Source organism: Octopus bimaculoides, chromosome 5 (genome assembly GCF_001194135.2).
Source record: "Octopus bimaculoides isolate UCB-OBI-ISO-001 chromosome 5, ASM119413v2, whole genome shotgun sequence".
Taxonomy (NCBI): Eukaryota; Metazoa; Mollusca; class Cephalopoda; order Octopoda; family Octopodidae; genus Octopus; species Octopus bimaculoides.
In genome coordinates this window covers 77,673,697-77,690,569 of record NC_068985.1, presented here as the reverse complement: position 1 = coordinate 77,690,569, position 16,873 = coordinate 77,673,697, and the positions used below count along the sequence as shown (strand labels likewise).

The 16,873-nt window shown below is 38.0% G+C and overlaps 1 protein-coding gene across 1 annotated transcript in view; it reads right to left on the bottom strand.

Moving 5' to 3' along the window:
- Window positions 1-2,657: 2,657 nt before the first annotated feature.
- Window positions 2,658-16,873, bottom strand: part of LOC106877336 (receptor-type tyrosine-protein phosphatase delta) — a 242,189-nt gene continuing 227,973 nt past the window's right edge. Inside the window, exons 7-10 of the mRNA XM_014926212.2 lie at window positions 15,304-15,418; window positions 11,574-11,768; window positions 6,210-6,305; window positions 2,658-2,878 (exon numbers count right to left, since the gene is read on the bottom strand). Coding sequence (XP_014781698.2) covers window positions 2,673-2,878; window positions 6,210-6,305; window positions 11,574-11,768; window positions 15,304-15,418 — 612 coding nt within the window. The 3' untranslated portion in view covers window positions 2,658-2,672. The remainder of the gene's footprint in view (window positions 2,879-6,209; window positions 6,306-11,573; window positions 11,769-15,303; window positions 15,419-16,873) is intronic.

The following is a 16,873-nucleotide window of genomic DNA, read 5'->3' as shown; positions in this document are numbered from 1 at the left end:
AAGCACCACTGATGCCATATTCCTGGTTCAACAACTGCAGGAGAAATACCAACCTAAAGATAAATCCCTATACTTAGCTTTTGTGAACTTGGAGAAAGCCTTTGACAGGGTCCCCCGATCCCTTATCTGGTGGGCGATGTGGAAGCTGGGGATTGACGAATGGTTAATGAGGGCTGTACAGGCCCTATACAGAGAAGCCGTTAGTAAGGTTAGGATTGGCAATGAGTATAGTGAAGAATTCCGGGTAGAAGTAGGGATCCACAAGGTTCAGCCCTCAGTCCCCTTTTCTTCATCATAGTCCTCCAGGCAATAACAGAGGAATTCAAGACAGGCTGCCCCTGGGAGCTCCTCTATGCTGATGACCTGGCCCTCATAGCAGAATCACTACCAGAACTAGAAAAGAAATTTTGGGTGTGGAAGTAAGGTTTAGAATCGAAAGGCCTTAGAGTCAATGTAGCAAGGACCAAAGTTCTAGTAAGTAGGAAGGCGTACACATCACACACACCCTCAGGCCCTGTTTAACGTGTAGAAAAAGTGTAGGCAGAAACTCCATAAGATGTACCCAGTGTAAGCTATGGACACATAAGAGGCGCAGCAACATCAAAAGAAGATTAATCGAGAAGATAGCTTTCATGTGCGGCAGATGCACAGGAGCAATAAACACCACAGATGCTCAGAAAACAGATTCCATCACATGCCAAGGGAAGAAACTAGGAGTAGTTGATAGCTTCCACTACCTAGGTGACCAATTTGGGGTGGATGCTCAGAGAGTGTTACCACTAGAATAAGCATAGCTTGGGCAAAGTTTAGAAAGCTTCTACCCCTACTGGTGACAAAGGCTTCTCGCTCAGAGTGAAAGTAGATTGTACGATGCATGTGTGCAAACTGCCATGCTTCACGGCAGTGAAACATGGGCCGTGATTGCAGAGGACATGTGTAGGCTTGAAAGAAATGAAGGTAGCATGGTCCACTGGATGTGTAATGTCAGTGTGCACACACGACAGAGCGTAAGTGCCCTGAGAGAAATGTTGGACTTAAGAAGCATCAGATGTGGCATGCAAGAGAGACGTTTGTGCTGGTATGGTCATATACTACAGATGGATGGGGAGAGATGTGTGAAGAAGTGCCACTCCCAAACAGTTGAAGGAATCCGGAGTAGAGGTAGACCCAAGAAGACATGGGATGAGGTGGTGAAGCATGACCTTCAAATGTTGGGCCTCACAGAGGCAATGACGAAAGACAGAAACCTCTTGAGATATGCTGTGACTGCGAAGACCCAGCAAATAAAGTGAGTTTATGGCTGTATCCTACACCAGTTTCGCATAACCAGCCCCAGCCCATTCAAAAGTACCTTGGATCGTGGGGCAACCTGCTGTGCTTGAGGAAACCTATTGAGTCAAGTACATCAACATGAAAATGAAAATCAAATGGAAATTGTAGTTGTGATAAACGTGCTAGTGGCACATAAAAAGCACCATCCGAACGTGGCCAATGCCAGCGCCGCCTTGACTGGCTTCCGAGCCGGTGGCACGTAAAAAGCACCAACCGATTGTGGCCATTGCCAGCCTCCTCTAGCCCCTGTGCTGGTGGCACATATAAAGCACCCACTACACTCACGGAGTGGTTGGCATTAGGAAGAGCATCCAGCTGTAGAAACACTGCCAGATCAGACTGGAGCCTGGTGCAGCCTCCTGGCTTCCCAGACCCTGGTTGAACTGTCCAACCAATGCTAGCATGAAAAACAGATGTTAAATGATGATGATGATTACCTCAGGCAGACCAAAACCTTGAGTGGATTTGGTAGAAGCCAAGTGAAAGAACCAGTTGTGTGTGTGTACATACATTCATACACACACACACACATATATATATATATAAATAAGGAACTCCCATCTACCAGATTCACTCACAAGGCTTTGGTCAACCCAAGGCTACAGAAGACGACACTTACCCAAGGTGCCTCACATGCATATTTATATGTACACACACACACACACACATATATATATAGACAGTGATAACATTGCTGCAATCTGAGAATGGACAATAATAAGGAATGAAGGAAGCAATATATTATGTTGCCTATTGGAATGTATATACCTGTTGAGGGAAGAGGGAGTATGAAGCATTCTAAGGATGCACCCAGACCCATAAATTGCATATGGTCACAACTAATATATCAATATTAATATAGTGTGAATTCATATGTATTCCATAGCTATAGAAAACTGACACAAAAATGTCTTCATTTATTCTGATATGCGTATTCTATAGGGAAGCATTTCATGTCCATGGCATAAATATAAATGCATGTTTGCTATTTTAGAGGTCAGTACATGGAATGATCTATTTCTAAAATCCATAATAATGTATTAACAGGGATGTGCTATGCAGTGGTAGTCTATTGCACTGGTTATTGTTGAATTTATGGATATTTATGCATGTGCACACTGATGCATACAAGTCACTAAACATCAGCCATGTTTAGCAAGCATATGTTAAAGGTTAATCCAGCTCTGTCTTATTTTTTTTAAATGATAATTCAATACAACCTTTATTTTAGAAAGACAGTAATATGTAAATTAAGGTAGCTTTGACAACTATTTCTAGCATAACAAATGCATTGTTATTGGCCTCAATATACTGTGGAGAGCAACAGATCAAAAACAGTGTTAATGCAATGCTATTACAATACGCCTTACTTCACTTTCAGTATTGGGTATTTTCTTTGTAATCTGGAAGGAGTTTCTGTCAAGGCGGGTGAGCTGAATGAGGTAGCCATCAATGTCCTTGTACACCACCTCGGGTATGTCCCATTGAACATGTATGCTGGTTGGTGACAGCACTGTTAAGTTCAAAATGTTTGGGGCACTTGGACCTGAAATGTAAAATTTGAAATAATTAAAAGATGTTGCATAGTCAATGATAATTAAACAATCTCTCTCTACACATTCACTAACACATGCACACACATGTCAGCTTTGCTGGATTTGCATGATGAACATCATATGGAAAGAAGGAAATTCATTATAGCAACAGAACAGATTTAGCTTTAAAAAACTGAAAATGCTCTTTCTATATAGATGGATATCTATCTATCAATCTAAATATATACAGAAAGCCTAGTAGTTTCATATATATATATATATATATATATATCACAAGGTTATGGCTTCACGTCCCAGATAGACAGTGCATCGTTCTTGAGCAAAATACTTCATTTCATATTACTTCAATCCTCTAAATTGCAAATAGGTAATGTGTTCTGTTCTAGGGGAATGTTGGCTTGCCCACCTAGCCATCATTTGAAAGCTACTAATATTGTGATGAAGCGCATTGTGACCATTGCAACATCTGATAGTGTGGTCAATACAGTGATATACAGAATACTTTTTTTTTCTTTTTTACATCTGACTACATACAGATATACAGTCGAAAATACAGTGGTACCACTCAGTAAATAAAAAGCTCATATTATGGACAGAATGAACTTTCAAATTTAAAGATCACCATAAACAAATCCATAGAGCCAAGCTCAACCTGCATTGTTATTTTACATTGAGAAAGGTTTTTAAGCTGAAATACTGTAATATAAATTTAAAGTCCAAACCTTCTTTTCTTATTTTGGCTTTTGCCAAATCCTTTACTATTAACTTGTGTTTTTCTTCCTTAACTTCCAACAGGCATTGCTGTAGTGGCTTTCAAATCACTTATAACTATTTCACAACTAGTGTACCCGTGCTGTCAGAAATGACAGCCAGAAAATGATACGGAAAATAAAATTAAAAGATTACAACCTTTATCTTAGTAATAGCTTCAACACCACGCTTCTAGTGAAAACCCTACCACTAATAAGTTCCCCTTGTTTTGGATGGTCCTTTACCAACATTTTAATATTATTACTGCTTCCACTTCTACCCAATGCAACATAAAATTGTCCATGGCTGAATACTGGTGATGGTAGGATGATGCCAACATTATTGACGCTCTATCCTTATGATTTGTTTTTAGTCATTGCAAATGCTGGAATAACAGGAAACTGTCTACTCAGACTAAAGGGAAGGATTTGTCTCACTGGGACGGAGGTTGATGTGCAGAATAAAGACCTCCTCTCTTTTCTTACTTCCACTAAGTATTTTTCCATGGATGAACAAAATCCTTGATAGACAGCACTAAGATCTGGGTCCCATTGAGTAAACCTCTCACTGGGTTCAATTAAAATTATCAGTGTACTGATAACAAACACTATATACCATAAATATATACACACATATTGGAACTTAAATATCAGAGCAAATGATCTGCGTAAAATAGCCACAAAACATTTCACCCATGAAATGATTCTTCTGAGTGTTTGCCTCTGCAGGCATATATAATGTAGTAGGATGTGCAAGACATGACAGTATCAACAGTTGTTTTTAACTTTTCTTTCTAATGATAATGCTGTTAATGTTTATTTCAAGAAAAACCTTTCCCAAGATCTTATGTTGAAATAAAGAATACATATTTGATTGTTAAATTTGTTATATTTCCTTCATTACAATATATATTTACAAAAATTCTCTAATTATAATTAAGGTTCAGCAAACTGCTTCACCACATAACGAAATTTAGAAATAGCAGTTAAATACTATTCCTCTACCACAAGATATCTCCCCGACAGCAATACTCTTAATTTACGTAGGTAAAGAGAAAAAACAACGAATCCACCTGGCTTGATATTATAAATATATATATATATATGTATGTATACACACACACATATAAATATGTATATATGTAAATACATGATCACAAAAATATATATAAACACACTCCCAAACTGCATTCGTATCACAGCTATTACTCTCATTTCACCTCCTCACTGATGTGTGGACACAATGCTCTCTTTATTACTCCCCAGTCTCATTGTTAGTACTTTCTCTCACTCCCTCCTACTGCATGATTTTGGACAAATATATATATATATATATATACAGTATACAGCACTTACTCGGTATTACCTGTGTCTTTAGGGTTTAGTTGACTCCAATACCCTTCATAACCTTTATATATATATACACACATACACACACAGACAAATATATAAAAACTCATTATTATATTAGATGCTTCACATAAATAATACGATTGATATACAAAGGCATTTCTACACGTGTTGAATCAAAAGTTTTGTAATATTTTGGTCACTTATTTGCTTTATGCATCAAGTTACAACAAAAGCAACCCAGCATTCAAAGTAGAGGCCATCGTGTTGTACCATCTGAAGCCACGTTTCTGCCAGTTCTTTCATCCCAGTTCTTGTACTTTGAGGTGAAGAACTCCTTCACTGAAGCTTCCACTTCCTCTTGGTTAATGAAGTGTTGTGACTGCAATAAGTGAGCCATGGATCTTCCAGTTGAGCCCAAGCTGGTGTGCAGTGACATCAAGACAGGAAGCATTTTATTGCATAGCAAATTATTTAACTATGTGATCATAAGTGATATCAGAATTCCAAAGCAGCTTCTCTTTGGCCAATTCCCAACAGGAAGGTCAGTTGGAAGGGTACTCTTGCACATCAAAGACAAACTAAAAGACAATCTGAAGCAATGAAACATTTCCTTTTATTCCTGGGAAAACGAAGTATCAGAATGCAGGATCAGGTGCCAGTCCTGCTTCTCCTCAGTTCAAAGATTTGAGCAAAGTCAACTAACATTGGGACCAACTTCGTGTAAGCATGAAGGCACACTGGCAAAACACTGCTCCTCTAAATGAAATCCTTACCTGTCATTGTGGTTTTGTGACATGAAGTAAAGCAGGCCTTGCCATTCACTTAAGAATACATGTAGTTAATGATCCACAAGCACTCAAAAAAAGCTGAGTCCTCAACTTGTTTCCTTTGCTGAAAGGCTTGCAAGGCACCAACAGGCCTCAAGAGATACATTCAATACTCATAGAACATGATTACTGCTTTATTTTACTGAACACGCATTTCAGAGAGAATTCATCATATATATGTATATGCATGCAGTAGAATTTGTTCATTTGTTTGAAGCTACAAGTTCATTCTAAGTTATCCATTTCTGTTCTTAAGATATTTGTGTGCTTGCACATGTTTGTTTTTTGTATGTGATCATTTGTAAATCCATGTAATTTTTCACACAGTCATACATAGAATCATTAATTCACAAACCAACAAAGAATGTTAACAATGAAAGAATTTGGTATACCTGAAACATCAGTTAAGGCTGGATACTCATTGCTGAAATTGCCCCGCCCCCCTCCTGTGATGGCAGCAACTCGTGTAACATATTCTGTATAAGGCTCTGGACAAATGAAAATAGACAAAACATTAGAAAATAAATTTACAGAAAGGGCCAAATGAAACATTTTTACTAATTTTCCAGTTTTAGATTTTTTTTTAATGTATAATGAATATTAGAAAATGATTTTCTTTTATCCATTCTTGGTTTTCATTTTGAAATAATTTCTAAATTAAGCACAAAACCAGAATTTTGAGGGGAAGGGATCAGTTGATTAAATTGATCTCAGTATGTCATTGGTACCTCATTTTATTGATTCTGGAAGGTATAAAGCAAAAAAAAAAAAAAAAATGCTGTTCTCTAACAGCCCTGTCAACAACATTGTTCCTCCACCACATTACCTTGGGTCAAGAGGGGACTTCATGTGATGCTATATCTCCTATTTTGTCAATGGCTTCAAGTAATATGTCTCTAAATCTCTGTCTAAGCTACCAGACCCTTCTCCTCCATGCTGGTCGTCTTCTGGGCATCCATTTAGCCCTGATCCTGAAGTCACTAACTACTAGTCTATGTTGTGGGGTACATTTTTCACCTGGGAAGGTTTTGGCATTTATAAGCAGCCATCTTTCCCTTTTTCTGGCGATGATGTAGCTAATTTGACTAGTGTATCTGCCAGAATGGTAGGTGACTAGGCGACTGGCAGGTTTCCTGAAGTTAGTATTGCAAACCATAAGATTATTTTATATATATATTTTATATACAGTTCTATATTTAAGAGATGAGGAATTATTTACATTATTTACATTTGACGGATATTCGTCCTCATCTTGTTTGTTGTTAACACAACGTTTCGGCTGATATACTCTCCAGCCTTCGTCAGGTGTCTTGGGGAAATTTCGAACCTGGGTTCTCATTCCTATCGATGTTACTATTATTATTATTATTATTATTATTATTACTATTACTATTAATAGTAATAGTAATAATAATAATAATAATAATAATAATAATAATATAATAATAATAATAATAATAATAGTAACATCGATAGGAATGAGAACCCAGGTTCGAAATTTCCCCAAGACACCTGACGAAGGCTGGAGAGTATATCAGCCGAAACGTTGTGTTAACAACAAACAAGATGAGGACGAATATCCGTCAAATGTAAATAATGTAAATAATGTAAATATATTTTATATATATATATATATATATATATATAGATAGATAGATAGATAGATACATATATATAAATATATGCATATACATATATATATTGTCATCATCATCATCATTGTTTAACGTCCGTTTTCCATGCTGGCATAGGTTGCACAGTTTGACTGGGGACTGGCAAGCCCAGAGGCTGCACCAGGCTCCAATCTGATCTGGCAAGGCTTCTACAGCAGGATGCCCTTCTTAACACCAACTATTCTGAGAGTGTAATGGGTGCTTTTTACGTGCTACTGGCACAGGAGCCAGCCAAGTGGCACTGGCATCAGCCATGTTCAGATGGTGCATTTTACATGTCACTGGCATAGGAGCCAGTTGGCACACACACACACACACATATATATATATATATATATATATATGACAGGCTTCTTTCATTTTCCCGCTACCAAATCCACTTACAAGGCGTTGGTTGGCCCAAGACTATAGTAGAAGACACTTGCTCATGGTACCATATAGTGGGATTGAACCCAGAACTATGTGGTTGGAAAGCAAGCTTCTTACCACACAACCACGCCTTGCACCTGCAAACCAAATTCTCAATTTTCAAATATTGTATTATAATGGTTTAAATTACTATCAAACAATGTAATCATCATCAAGATGATTGACATTATTATTATTATTAATTATAATTATTACTACTTAATGGCATTTCTTCTGAGTTCAAAAACTTCTGTGGCTGACTTTACCTTTCATTGTTTTGGGGCTCAAGAAAATAAGTACTAGTTGAGTAGTGGGGGGGGGGTTGATGTAATCAACATAATATCTTATCCTAAAATTGCTGGCCTTGTGCAAAAATTTCAAATTATTATCATTATTACTAGCCTTAACATCAGTGTGTGTGTGTATATACTCTTTTACTTGTTTCAGTCATTTGACTGTGGCCATGCTGGGGCACCGCCTTTAGTCGAGCAAATCGATCCCAGGACTTATTCTTTGTAAGCCTAGTACTTATTCTATCGGGCTCTTTTTGCCAAACCACTAAGTTACGGGGACGTAAACACACCACCATCGGTTGTCAAGCGAAGTTGGGAGGACAAACACAGACACACAAACACACATACGTATATATATATATATATATATACATATATACGACGGGCTTCTTTCAGTTTCTGTCTACCAAATCCACTCACAAGGCTTTGGTCGGCCTGAGGCTATAGTAGAAGACATTTGCCCAAGGTGCCACGCAGTGGGACTGAACCTGGAACCATGTGGTTGGTGAGCAAGCTACTTACCACACAGTCACTCATATATATACACACACCTGTTTGTATATGTATATATTTATATATATATATATATATATATATATGTAACATGTGTGTGTGTGTGTGTGTATAATCCATCATATAGATGTGTATATTTGTATGTGAATATCTGTGTGTAAACGTATATTATCATCATTTCATATCCATGTTTCACACTGGCAGGTGTGGGTGGGTTAATGGATATTCGTATGTGGAGAGATTAAGTCAAACGAGAGATTACAGGGATTAAGTGTCAGCTGGAACTGTTAAAGGTCACAATTTGTTGGAAGATAAGATAAAGGGAGGGAACTCTGTTTGACGTCTATTTGTCTATTCTTTGCTTTTGAAAATATTTGTTTGTCTGAGAGCAAAACGAGTCAGTGACCAATCATTTTCCTTCTTTTGTAACGTGGGATTACAATAGGGAGCGAGTTCACATGTTTATTTATTTTACAGCTCTGCTGTTTAAACTATTGAATGTTTACAGTTGTAAGAGGGAAATTTGTTGCCAAGGAGGAAACACCATGTTATTGAATGGAATATATATATATATATTATAATAATAATAATAACTTGCAGATGGAAATCCAAAGGCTTTATTAATGCATCACATTATGTTTCTGCATCTCCCATTTTCATCTCTCATTTTAGGAACTTTCCATAATTATAGAATATTATTTAAAATTATTCTTGATATCTTAATTTCTATGAATCTGAAGCCTTTGATTGCCATTACAATGTGGGTGTTTCTTCAGGGAGTTTTTAAGAGTGCATTTTGAGGCTTTTACCCAAAACAGTGTGTGTGTGTGTGTGTGTGTGTGTGTGTGTATACACGCACACACATACATGGATGTATATTATTAGATAGTTGTCCATAAGTCAGAAAAATAGAAGCATACTCTAAAAGTCTAAAAGATAAAGAGAGCAATTATATTTAAATATCGTTGAGTATATAACTGATCAGAAAGTTACTTATGGGTTTTCACTAACTAGTCTACTTGACAATGCCATAACCAGTGATATACTGCTTGGCAATATTAATAAAAGGTATGTGTATGTGTGTGTGCACATATACACACACATATATAATCATTATCATTTAATGTCCATTTCCATGCTGGAACAGTTCATCAAGAACTGGCAAGTCAGAAGACTGTATCAGGCTTTGCAGTTTGCTTTGACATGGTTACTATAGCTGGACCCCCTTCCTAACGCCTGCTACTTTAGAGAGAGTACTGGATGCGTTTTGCATGGCACCAGTAGCAGTGAGGTCACCAAGTGACTGGCAGGACAAGAGCCCTCAGGATAGTGGGGGGTGTAGTACTGACGGACAGAAAAAGGTATCATTATTTGATAGTCTTTGTGTGTGGCAGATGCACAAGTATAGTAAACACTAGACATATACAGAAAATAAACTATCAAATGCCAGCAGGGATACCTAAAAGTAGTTGATAGCATTCGTTATCTAGGTGACCAAGTCAGCAGTGGAGGGTGATGCTCTGAGAGCATAGCTGCTAGAGTAAGAACAGGCTGGGCAAAGTTCAGAGAGCTTCTACCTTTGATGGCAACAAAGGGCCTCACCCTCAGAGTGAAAGGCAAATTGTATGATGCCTGTGTGAAAATAGCCATGCTACATGGCAGTGAAACATGGGCTATGATGGCAGAGAACATGCAAAGGCTTAAAAGAAATGAATCTAGTATGCTCTATTGGATGTGCAATGTCAGTGTGCATGTATGATTGAGTGTAAGCGTCTTGAGAGGAAAATTGGACATAAGAGGCATCAGATGTTGTGTGCAAGACAGGCATCTGTACTGGTATGGTCAAGTGATGCATACGGATGAGGACAGCTGTGTAAAGAAGTGCCGATCTCTAATTGTAGAGGAACCTGTGGAAGAAGTAGACCCAGGAAGACATGGGACAAGGTGGTGAAGCATGATTTTTGAATGCGAGGTCTAACGGGAGTGATCACGAGTGATCACGAGTGATCATGAGTTTGGCAATTTGCTGTGCATGAGAAGACTCACCAAGCCAAGTGAAATCATAGTTGTGGCTGGTGCTGGTGACACATAACACCTTCCATGCCAGTGACACCCACTACATGGTTGGAGTGGTTGGTATTAGGAAGAGGATTCAGACTGGAACTTGGTGCAGCTTGCTGGTTTACCAGTTCCATTCAAGCTATTTAACCCATACCAGCACAGAAAGTGGACATTAAATGATGATGATCCATGCTGGCATGAACTGGATGGTTTGACATGGATCCAATGGACCCAAAGACTACATCATACTCTTATGTCTGCTTTGGCATAATTTCTACAGCTGGATGCCCTTTCTAATGCCAACTGCTTACAGTGTGTACTGGGTGCTGCTTTGGTGACACTGGCACTGTTGAGGTTGTCCTTCATTTCACAAGACTACAAAACCTTTTCTCATACCTTAGGTATGAGAGAAGAGGTTGGAGTAGAGCAGGTTCCTGTGGTAGAGGCTACTCACATTTAGGAGACAGAGAGATAAACAGCGGTGATGAAGTATCTAGGTGGTACCTTAAGGTACAAGGTGAGTAGTTGCGAGGGGAGGCTGCAAGAGTGCCAATGGGGAAAGGATAGGGGAACTGGAAGAGAGTTGGGTAAAGATTGAGAAAGATTGAGGGGAGGAGGTGCACAAGTTGAGGAGCTTTAGAAGGATGCATGTAGCAGAGTAATAACAATGACACAGTTGACAGGGATGGGGGGGTTGACATGTTTTGGTAGGGGAGAGAGAGAGAGAGAGAGAGAGAGAAGAGAGGAGGGGCATAATGCATATGGGAGAAAAAATGGTGTAAAATAATAACATGATTAGAACACTTACTCAATCCTGTCACAAGTGCTGACATGGGATCTTGTAAGCTAGTAGTGATGTTTTTAGTGAAGTTCTCCCCATTATATTGCCATACTAATTGGTAACCAAGTAGCCGTCCATTGAGTTCAGTAGGAGCTTCCCAGTTTACACGTAGAGAACTAGAGTGGACATGAGTACAGTGTGTGATCCGTGGCTTGTTAGGCACTAGAATGAAATGAAATAGAAAACATGTTAGATCTCACATGTAGAAAGACAATATTATAACAATGCATTGTATGGCAACCAATATATCATCATTTAGCTTCAACATTTTCTTTCTAATAATAGAATCTTCACTACTACACACACATATACACACACCAGAACAAACATCCTAAATATTTCAGCAAACAATGTGTAATATCAGTGCTTTTGAATGCTTTGTATATATTTTATCATTCACACTAGTACTATGTTAAAGTTCACTGTATGACCCTTTGCTTATGAGATTAATCCTTCAACAGGTCACTTGTACTTTCATTATCTACAAGTGACAACACCAACTCTCACCAACGTCAATTTAGCCTTTCATTATTCCAGTGTCAAAATATAAAAAAGTACCAGTCAAGTACTGGGGTAAATAAGTTTAAGAAATTGTAGAATTTGATCAGACAAGGTCTTGGTTAAGATGAAATTTCTTCAACCTTCTATGTGGTGCCTGATGAACTTCGTACTATCAAATGCAATTGACTAAACCCCAAGAGAAATTCAAGACCATGTGTCTTTGTTAGAAATGCTACATTGGATTTCTCTTATGCCTGATTTTCCTCTCAACGTGTGTGCACTTTGTTGTACAAGCATACTGACATTGCACATTCAATTATCTACATGTCACACTCTAGAAATGATTATGGAGAATATACTTATGGAGGGCAAGGTGGGAGAGATAGGAGTGGGTCAGGAAAGAGGGATCAGAAAGTAGGAGAATGTTCTGCAAGGTATATGAGTAATGGGGAGTGAAGTGTATAAAGGGAGTGACAACAGGATAGCATTGATGGCGAATATGAGAGAGCACTGAGAATCATAGCAGGTAAAAAAAGATGAGGTGTAGCCCAGAGGAGACAGAGAGAGAGAGACAACTGAAGGCAGAGAAAAGGGTGCTCAGTGGAAAATAGTAAGGGAAAGGATGATAATGAAATTGAGGGGTGGATGTTAATAGGAAGTATTACCAGAGGGAGAAGGGAGTAATTAGTAGCACAAAAGGGTGGGCTGAAATGTATTGATTCTCCTCTTAAGTGACTACAGCAGCTAAATAGTACCATAGACAAAGGAGTGATAGGGGCAGGTGTCAGGGGGATGAGATGTGTGAAATGCTCGAGGGGGACATTGTGTGCAACAAAGGGCCCAGTATGTATAGGCATAAACAAGATGCTTTTAGGACCTCATTTTCACAGTGATAGATTGGCCTTCTTGAGTACAGTGAATTACTGATCATTTTAGTCTTTTGTCACCTTCTCCATGAAGCTCAACACCTTGAGATCAGCTCCTACTACTTTGTCCTATGTCTTCCTGGGTCTCCTTCTCTCACAAGTCGCATCCACTTTAAGTGACTGGCATGTTTGTATAGAGCTATTCTGGTCCATATGCGTCACATAATCAAAGCAGTGCAATTTTCTTTCTTGCATGCTACACTGGATTTCTCTTATGCCTGATTTTCCTCTCAACGTACTTGCACTTTGTTGTACAAGCATACTGACATTGCACATCCAATGTAACATGCTAGTTTCATTCCTCTCTAGTTTTCACGTTTTCAGCATTCAAGGTTCATGATTCACAAGCATGTAGTATTGTTGTTAATGCACAAGCATCATACAATCTGCCTTTCACTCAGAGAGAGAGACGGACAGACAGACAGAGAGTTTGTAGCCAACAGATATAATAGCTCTCTGGACTTTTTCCATCCTCTTATTCTACCAACTATACTTTCATAACATCCCTTTCCACTGCTAATTACGTCACCTAGGCAACAGAAACTACCACTTGAGGGAAGGAGGGACTCCAAGACATTTGAGAAAATATATTTCCCATGTATCTTTAGTGTACAAACAGTACTTTTTCTGTTAACCTTCCGGTGATACTTTTCTAATTTTGTTACAGATTTTGCTATGTGAACAAGGTCATCATCATATAATAGTTCCCAAAGGTAACCAATTTTATGGCCTAGAGGGATATCAAAAATAGAAAGGAACTGACAACTGAGCCCTGGTCTAAATTTGTCAACTCATGGTTAGTTCTTATCTTGTACATGGCTTGTATGGCTTTCACAAGCCATTCATCTATTTCTAGCTTCCTCAGAGACCATTAATATCTATGATCACAGAGTAAGGACCTCTGTCAAAGATACCTCCGGATCAATGAATGCTAAGTACAATGGCTTATTTTTAACTGCATATTTCTCCTGCAGTTGTTTTACTTAGAAGATAGTAACAGTTCTACTTCCTCCTGGCACAAAACAAAGCTGCATCTCACCTAACCTGATTCTATTCCTAATTAATTGGGCTATAACTCTCTATAACTTTCATGACCTAGTTCAGCAATTTAATATCTCTGTTGTTACTTCTATCTAGGCATCTCTTTTACCTATATTTAAATCCAACAAGAACAGCTACAATAGATCAAATGTTAATAGTACATCAATTTTTTACTTACTTATTAGTACATCAATTTTTTTACTTACTCTCTGAACTAGTGTTCCCCAACTAGGATTCTCTGGAACCTTACGGTTCTAAGAAATACTGATAAAATAGGCTAATTATATGCAAATGCCATTTTCAGTAGCATTTATTTTATTCAATTTTCATGATTTTATTGTGCACACATTATATTCCTAAAGTAGTGAAATCCTGCTATCTGTAGGTAGTAAAGTAACCCTACAGTAAAAATTACCTCTTAAAAAGAAATTGTTGGGGAATTTGATCAGACAGCGTCTTGATTAAGATGGAATTTCTTCAACCTCCGATGTGATGCTTGATGGATTTAGCTTTACCAAACTCTTTAAACACAGTTTGATGCTTTATTTACTTTATGAAATTTAATTTTATGAGAGAGAAATAAAATGATAATGAAACTTGGCTTGCGAAGACCTATTGGGGTAAGCGAAAGCGAAACTGTCAATGGCACCTGTGCCCAGCATTGCCTTCCTGGCACGTGTAAAGACATTTGAGCGAGATCGTTGCCAGTGCCGCCGAACTGGCTCCTGTGCGGGTGGCACGTAAAACACACCATTTTGAGTGTGGCCGTTGCCAGTACCGCCTGACTGACCTTCGTGCCGGTGGCATGTAAAAGCACCCACTACACTCTCAGAGTGGTTGGCGTTAGGAAGGGCATCCAGCTGTAGAAACTCTGCCAAAGCAGATTGGAACCTGGTGTAGCCATCTGGTTTCACCAGTCCTTAGTCAAATCGTCCAACCCATGCTAGCATGGAATGCGGATGTTAAACGATGATAATGATGATGATGATGATGATGATGAAAGATATAATAATTTTTATGTAGGGATTTTCTGAGACAGGGAATGCATTATAAAGCTTCCTCTCATCCCCAAGAGTAAAAATGTTTGGAAGATGCATTTATAAACAGTTGTATGTATATTACACTAACCATTCCAATGTTGCTCTCCAACCCACCATCACTTAGATACTTAGCTACATCTGAGATAACTAGAGTGTAAGTAGATATATAGGAATTGTCAAAAAACTTACAGCCTTCCATTGTTTGAAAGAACAACACACCATCAGGTCCATCGCCCTCAGAATTGAAAGCTTTCACCAACACAGTATAGTTTGTGTACGGACGCAGCGCTTGCAGTTCAATACTCTGAAAAGAGAAAAAGCATGATTGTATTAAAGATGAGTAAGATCACTTCACAAACAATGAAAGTAATAATTCTGTTGACAGTAACAACCACTTGTTGCTATTTTTCTCTCAAGAATAGATTTGTCTAGAACTTTAATCCATTTATTACATAATGAAGAATGTGGAAGAGTTTAGTGAAGTAACTGTAACATTTCTTTTATTTATAGATATTTGTAGGTGGTGACGATGGTCAGCCTCCAAGTCAACTCTGATCAACTGGACCCATGGTCAAAAGCATTCCATCAATGACCATCCCATCTTTCTAAGATATGCAAAGATTGCATTCAGGTTGCGAGTGAATGCAATCATTAATGAACACTGGATAAAATGCTTGGTGGGATTTGTTCCAGCTCTGAATTCTGAGTTCAAATCTCACAGAAAGCAAGATATGTCTTTCATTTCCCGAGGGTCAATAAAATAAAGTTCCAGTCCAAAATGATAGATTGCCAGAATTATTAGAGCATTAGATGAGATGCCTTTGTGGCGATTGTTCTTATTCATTGCATTCTGAGTGTCTAGGTAGGTGTGGCAAACTCATCTGCATGTAACCAACAAATTAATGTTTTGTAAAAAAAAAAAATATTAAAAAGGCAAATAAAAACTGTTTTTGTATTTTTCCACAAAAATTCCATATTAAATATGTAGAACCTGTCAAGGAGCCACCAGGTTTTATTCATCAACCAAACAGTCCAAGGAAAAAAAGGACTATATTATCTAATGTGTCATTTCTGTTCTTTTTAAATGGTGTCGTGGGGTTTAAGAGAGACATGGCAGTTATTTTCAGCAAGTGAAATTACCAAGTAGAAGCATCTTCATTGACTTATATCAAGATGGAGTTAATGATGTTCACTGGGAAGTAAACTGTTTTTTCGTATTTAAGTTGTTGGTGTTGTTTGCAGTAATAAATTTAGTATTGTTTTTTTTTTTCTTTTTAGTAAATAAGTTAGTGTTTAGAACACAGTCTTAGATAAATTAAAAACTTTTTATCTAGTGTAATTATACAGTCACATTTTAATTTAAACGTAAATTTTAATCCAAGTAGTTTAGGGATGGTTTAATAGCAGAGGCAGAGAGAAGTTTCTTATCAATTGGGCTAAACATATCTCAGACAAGATGGTGATTAGAAATAAAGTCGAAGCACTCAATGCTGTATAATATAAAATTAACATGTGTAGATCTAAGTTTAGAGAAGCAGGCATGGCTGTGTAGATAAGGACTTTTGCTTGGTTACCATGTTGTCTGGAGTTCCATCTCAATGTATAGCACTGTAGGCAAGTGTTTTTCTAATGTAACCTTGAACAATTCAACGCTTTGTGAGTGGAAGGAATCAGGAGCTTGTCACATGTGTGTATCTATCTAGCTAACTGCAGTGTATTTGTGTGAGGGGGAGAGAAGGGGGAAATTCAAGGGGGATTG